Genomic DNA, 7,024 nt, shown 5'->3' with positions numbered 1-7,024 from the left:
AATTGGAGCACACCCTCCGGTCCCCCTTTTTGAACAGGGGGACCACCACCCCAGTCTGCCAATCCAAGAGAACTGTCCCCGAAGTCCATGCAATATTGCAGAGTCGCGTGAGCCAATACAACCCTATAACATCCAGAGCCTTAAGGAACTCCGGGCGGATCTCATCCACCCCAGGGGACCTGCCACCGAGGAGCTTTTTGACCACCTCGGCGACCTCGTCCCCAGAGATTGGAGAGCCCGACCCAGAGTCCCCAAGCTCAGTTTCCTCAATGGAAGGCCTGTTGGTGACATTGAGGAGGTCTTCAAGGTATTCCGCCCTCCGGCCCACAACGTCCCGAGTCAAGGTCAGCAGCACACCATCCCCACTATAAACAGTGTTGGTGCTGCACTGCTTCCCCCTCCTGAGACGCCGAAGGGTGGACCAGAATCGTCTTGAAGCCGTACAGAAGTCTTTCTCCATGGCCTCTCCAAACTCCTCTCATGCCCGAATTTTTGCCTCAGCAACCACTCGAGCCGCATGCTGCTTCGCCTGCCGGTACCCATCAGCTGCTTCTGGAGTCCCACAGACCAAAAAGGCCTGATAGGACTTCTTCTTCAGCTTGACAGCATCCCTCACCGAAGGTGTCCACCAACGGGTTTGAGGGTTGCCGCCGCAACAGGCACCGACAACCTTCCGGTCGCAGCTCCGATAAGCTGCCTCAGCAATGGAGGTATGGAACATGGTCCATTCAGACTCAATGTCCCCCACCTCCCCCAGAAATGTTCAAAGTTCTGCCAGAGATGGGAGTTAAAGCTCCTTCTCACAGGAGACTCCGCCAGATGTTCCCAGCAGACCCTCACTACACGTTTGGCCTGCCAGGTCTGACCGGCTTCCTTCCCCACCACCGGAGCCAACTCACCACCAGGTAGTGGTCAGTGGACAGCTCCGCACCTCTCTTCACCCGAGTGTCCAAGACATACGGCCGCAGATCCGATGAAACGATGACAAAATCGATCATCGAACTGCGGCCTAGGGTGTCCTGGTGCCAAGTGCACATATGGATACCCTTATGCCTGAACATGGTGTTCGTTATCTGTATCAAGCACAGAAGTCCAACAACAGAACACCACTCGAGTTCAGATCGGGGGGCTGTTCCTCCCAACCACGCCCCTCCAGGTCTCACTGTCATTGCCCACGTGAGTGTAGAAGTCCCCCAGTAGAACAAGGGAGTCCCCAGGAGGAGCACCCTCCAGTACCCCCTCTAAGGACTCCAAGAAGGGTGGGTAATCTGAACTGTTGTTTGGCCCGTGAGCACAAACAGTCAGGACCCGTCCCCCACCCGTAGGCGTAGGGAGGCTACCCTCTCATTCACCAGGGTAAACTCCAATGTACAGGCGCCGAGATGGGGGGCAACGAGTATGCCCACTCCTGCCTGGCGCCTCTCACAACTCCAGAGTGGAAGTACGTCCAGCCCCTCTCAAGGAGACTGGTTCCAGAACCAGAGCCATGCATCAAGGCGAGACCGACTATTTCTAGCTGGAACCTCTCAGCCTCAAACACCAGCTCCGGCTGGTGCTGGATGTGGAAGTGACGTTCCACATCCCAAGAGTCAGCTTCTGCAACTGAGGATCGGACCGCCAGGGTCCCCTCTCTCGGCTACCGCCCGTAACACACTGCGCCCGACCCCTTTGGCCCCTCCGACAGGTGGTGAGCCCATAGGAAGGGGGACCCACATCTCCTCTTTGGGCTGAGCCTGGCCGGGCTGGTAAAAGCCCGGCCACCAGGCGCTCGCCATTGTGCCCCACCTCCAGGCCTGGCTCCAGAGTGGGGCCCCGGTGACCCGCGTCCGGGCGAGGGAACACCAAGTCCGAAGTTTGTGCACATCATAGGGGTCTTCGGGCTGCACTTTGTCTGGTCCCTCACTTAGGACCTGTCTGCCTTGGGTGACCCTACCAGGGGCATAAAGCCCCAGACAGCATAGCTCCTAGGATCATTGAGACACTCAAACCCCTCCACCACGATAAGGTGGCAACCCAAGTCCAGGGTTGCCACCTTGGACTTGGATATTTCCAAAATGCTGGTTTTGGAAATATCCAAAACCAGCGTTTGGATATTTCATATCCACGTAATGGGGAAAGGCTCATGTAAATGACAGAAACAATATTTTCTACCACAACAACACCCAATTCCAGCAGCTAGATGAAAAAAACATACATGGATGCTAAACACAGATAACCAGAGAAACACAAAGCAGTGAATGTTCAAGAAGTTACCTTTCAAGTTTAAAGCTCAAACTCTGCTCTTCCCAACAGTATCAGTGATCTGCATGCAAAAGTCGCTGAACCAGCAGCTGGCGAAGAGGAAAGACGAAGCTCATTTCATGAAGCCCAAAACATAAAGAGTCCTACCTTTCCTGTTTTAGGGTTTTATTCCAGGTTGCAGAAAATATTTCTACTCGGCTCCTGTAATTCATGGATTCAATTTAGACAATGTAATCCATTGTCTAAATTTTGGCATTTTAAAGACCAACATAAAAAAAACCCACGATTATTAAATACAAAATAACACATCCAGGAAGAAGAAACACGTTTTCAATATCAAACTTTCCATAAAATAATACTTAGGTAATGTGTACCTGTCAGAACAGGGTCATGTAATTACAACATGTCCTGTTTTCTGTGTCTTATTGATCTACAAACAACACAAAAGGCTCAGCAGACAGAAAATGACACCACAACAAAGCTGGTATAAAGACAAGAGGTCTCACTTCAACATAAACTGTATTGTGTCTAATATTTTTTGGTTAAAATGTGTTTGTTCTTTCTTCATCAAAGTTACTTTATTGGATAGAGTATAAAGAAATTGTTCTCAAGTAAGAGTAGTAATAGTTCATAATATTACTCAATGCAGAGCAGGAAAACTGAGTCTAGTTACAACTCACCTCTGAACACAGAAAACAACATTAGTAATCTTTTTAACAAGCTTAATGTGATACATTATATACCAGTCAGGTAATCCACCAACATTACCTGACTTATTTAATTGGAAGAAACTGTGAAAAAGTTTTTTACCTTTTGCTGGCTGGTTGCTGGTCGCTGACCCACAGGTGTAAACCGCCGTTAGCGCGCGCGCATGCTCACAATGCGTTTAAAGATGGCTCTGGAAACATGTCACAGCATCTTAACAGCGGTTTGGGGAACCGGGAGCCCAGATACAGACCAAACGGCAGACGTTACACCTGTCTGACTCCACCCACTGGCACTGCGAGGAACCTGCAGCTGAGTTTCACCGTTTCAGGTGTTCTCAACATCAAAACGCTGCAGTTTCTGCCTCTGAGCTTCTCTGTGTTTCTCAACAGGGCTCGCCTGGTCTGAAGGGCCACGGCGGCTATCCTGGAGACGTAGGCTCTCATGTAAGTACGGATCTGCTCTGACACTATGCTGCTTTCAAAGACTGCTGTTTTTTTGGTTTAAATAAACTGTTCAGTTTGACGGCTCACCCGGTTTGGCTGCTGCAGGGCAGACGAGGGCCTCCCGGGCCTCCAGGGCCTCAGGGCACCCAGGGATGTCCGGGAACCAGAGGACCGAAGGTACGGCGGGAAAAAGCTGCAGCAACCTGGGAAACTCTCTGCTGATTTAGGGTTTAATTATTAAAGTATTCACACCCGTTCTCTTTTTAGCACAACTTGAACATAAGAACAGACTCTCCCAGCGTCCAATCAGATCGTTGTTTTTTTGAAACAGAAATTTATGTCTTTGTCGTCCATTGCTGTTGTTTACAGGCGTTGCTGTGCGTCAGACTTACAGGTGTACCAGAAACAATGGAGGCACGGGAGTTTTGCATGTAAAAAAAAAAGAAGTGCTTAATTGGGCCAAAATCTGTGGAATTAAAGTCTCAGGCTTAGTTGGAAGTTTTATGGAGTTTCAGACATAAAACAACAGCTAATTGTTGACTAAATAAGACTGTAAGCTTTTTAAAATGTGAACTGTGTTCATATTAACACAGCCTTCCTGGGGCTGAGAAACTGACAGCTTTGTGGTGTTTACACTGCATGAAGGACCCAGCACTGTTCAAGTTTAAATGTGGTCAGAATAAATTAGACTTTGGTTTGTGAAAACTAAAACTGAGTCCAGCTCCTTTCCTTGGGCTGCCAACAAAGAGCTGGGTGAAAGAAAAACTTAACGGAGCCAAAAACAAGCAGCTTGTTTGCTCACTGGGCCCACAGCTAAAACCATCAAGATTTCTTCCCACAAACCCTTCAGAGTTTTAGATTATATTGGGAGTGGCAATAGCACTAATTTATTATAATCTATTATTTTTACAGATTATATTGATATGTGCTGTTCTGGGAAAAATAAATGAGCCATTTTCCCCTATTGACATGAAATTAGACAATCGTAAAACTTAGCTTGACATCAATAGATTAGCACTAGATGTTAAATTAACTAAGTGGAAATTGAAAAGAAATTGCTGAGGAAATGACATTAAGTCTGGAAGTTTATTTATAAGGATTTAGGTACAATTTACTATCCACTTTTACTTTCCTTTATATCCTAAGAATTAGTTTTTGGATCTGTTTATATATATACACAGCAGCTAAATTTTTGTCACGTTTTTGTATTGTTGCTAACAAATTATTTGATGACTGACTGAATAGATTAACAATTAATCAAAACAATCCCTTAGCAGCATCAATGCTAGCGCAGCTCCTAGCTACATCGCGCTAGCATGCTAATACGCTAGCAGCAGTTAGCATCGTTTCCTTGAGCACACGGCATCGTTCTGAAGCAGCTCAAAACATAAATGCAAAGGGACTTACCTTTTATATGCTTCTTAAGGTCTGTTGCTGGTTAATAGCTGAGCATTAACCACTTCATTACACAGATCTACTCTCTTATTGTCCCACTTCTGCTCCGATGTCCGCCATTTTATTTACACCAGAATTTATGCAACATTCAAGTCACGTCGTAAAAATGTAAACGGTCTGTTTTAGTCTGCTTAAAAACTAGTTTTTGTATGAAATGTGTTTTACATTTTAAATTTCAAAAACAAATTCTCATTTCAAAGAACAGATTTATCATATTCAGTTGAAACGGCGCTGCCATATGTATTTCAGAGTTAACCTACTTACATAGGAATGTATTAATTTAAACAGTTTTCTGGTATGTGGAGATGTGAGTTAAACATTTAGCTTTGTGCAGCTGCTCCCAGTTTCCTGCTTATTCATTGCTCTTTGAGCGAGCATTGTTCTTATGGATGTCTTGTTTCCTTTGGCAGGGATCTCACAGCTTCTCTGGAGACAGGGTGAGACACTGAGCTCTGCTGGAATCAGTGAAACGATGCATTTGGCGTTTATAACAATTCATAGAGTGCATGTAAAGTGTAGGATTTGGGGATGGCTGACTGTTTCTCTGCTGCAGGGTGAAGATGGAGAAGATGGACTGAGTGGAGTGGATGGAGAGCAGGTAGGAAATTATATTTCTCCATAAATTCAAACTTTATTTGTTTATTCATTCATAAATTAACTTATTTTACTAATTAAAGTCGTGTAGAGATACACAGGGATATATTTCATGTTTTTATTTATGTTAATTTGGTGATTATATCTCACTTCTAACACAAATCCTTAAATTAGTTTCTTATACATTCAGGATATGACATCAGACCAATGAATAAATGAGACCTTTATGCCACTGACACCTTCTGTTGGCTGTTTAATAAATATCATTTGCCATTAGCAAATGATATTAATGCCACCTTTGAGTAGCAGTAACACACTGTCACTAGTAGTTTTGCCCTCCAGCAGGAAGCTGGGGGTGGGATCTTGGTGTGTGACGTCACGCTGCAGCGTGTCGATAGCAGCTTCACTTCAGAGACAGATCAGGATAACCTATCAGCTAACTGTCAGCTTTATCAGAGGAAAGTTTTCAGCCTCGTCTTAAAAGTAGACGCAGCGTCTGCTTCCGGGACTAAAACTTCCAGTCCTCTCATGAAGTTAACCTGTCCTAAAACAATGAGTGTCAGGATGGCGACAAGCATGGCTCTTTAGTTGTTCTGTTTTGAAACCACAGTGTACTGAAGGTGGCGCTGTGTGTGACCTGAAAGGGAGATGATTTCAGATGTTATCTGTCAGTCCTGAACTCCTGCTGCAGCAAAGCCAGAAACTGTTGATGTGATGCTGCAGCAGCAAGATGGAGGTCTTCCTGCCGTAAACTCAGCTTTCTTCTTCTTCTTCGTAGGGAAAGGAGGGGGTGGATGGGATGAAAGGACAGAAAGGAGATCCTGGGAGCCAGGTAAAAACCCATGATGTCCATTTAAATGTTTTTACTCTCCAACCACAGCTGTACAGTCTGACATTTCAGGCCTCAGATTCTGAGAAGCCTTTTGTTGATTATGGGCTCTACAGACTAACCTGTCATCTTCAGGGAATCCCAGGGATCAGAGGCGAGGAAGGACTGAAAGGAGACCGAGGCCTGAGAGGAGATCCGGTAAGTTTCCTGCTGGTTTCTTCTGCTGGTGCTAAATATGAAGCCTCATTCCCACTCTGCCTCCTGCAGCCGCGTGTCGCTGTTATCAGTCCGGATCAGCAGCAGCCCAGATATTTACTCTGTCGGTGGGAGTTGATCCGGCGCCACAACAAGCAGCTCAGAGTCCAGCAGTGCAGTCAGAAAATGTTTGGCCTGAAGCCAAAACTAAACATCATGACCTTCACTGCACCAACAAAATCAGTGAAAATGTGTTTCACTTGGCTTTCTTCCTCTGCTGTCCATTAGCAGTCTATTGGTAGTATTGGCTCGTCCAGGGATGATCCGAGTCCTGCAGCTCTTAACGTCTCCCTGGTCCAACACACCTGAATCCAGCAGCTGAATCTCCTCCTCAGTGCAGTCAGGTTCTGCTAACGAACTCATTATTTGACTCAGGTGTGTTGAAGTTGAGACATCTAAAGGTTGCAGGAGGCCCTCCAGGCCTGGAGCTGCCCCCCCCCCCCCCCGGCGGGGGCGAAACATACAAAGGGCGTCCAACCCCCTACAATATTTTTTTTTT

At 46.2% G+C, this 7,024-nt stretch overlaps 1 protein-coding gene across 1 annotated transcript in view; it reads left to right on the top strand.

Moving 5' to 3' along the window:
- Positions 1-7,024, top strand: part of LOC106935601 (collagen alpha-4(VI) chain-like) — a 28,684-nt gene that overhangs the window by 7,520 nt on the left and 14,140 nt on the right. The window contains exons 4-9 of the mRNA XM_015016143.1: positions 3,339-3,392; positions 3,498-3,569; positions 5,258-5,284; positions 5,401-5,445; positions 6,220-6,273; positions 6,406-6,468. Of these exons, the coding sequence (XP_014871629.1) occupies positions 3,339-3,392; positions 3,498-3,569; positions 5,258-5,284; positions 5,401-5,445; positions 6,220-6,273; positions 6,406-6,468 (315 nt within the window). The remainder of the gene's footprint in view (positions 1-3,338; positions 3,393-3,497; positions 3,570-5,257; positions 5,285-5,400; positions 5,446-6,219; positions 6,274-6,405; positions 6,469-7,024) is intronic.

Source organism: Poecilia latipinna, unplaced genomic scaffold (assembly GCF_001443285.1).
Source record: "Poecilia latipinna isolate Pla-1442-1.1 unplaced genomic scaffold, P_latipinna-1.0 Scaffold1985, whole genome shotgun sequence".
Taxonomy (NCBI): domain Eukaryota; kingdom Metazoa; phylum Chordata; class Actinopteri; order Cyprinodontiformes; family Poeciliidae; genus Poecilia; species Poecilia latipinna.
The sequence above is the reverse complement of the archived record's forward strand: the minus strand, read 5'-3'. Positions and strand labels throughout refer to the sequence as shown.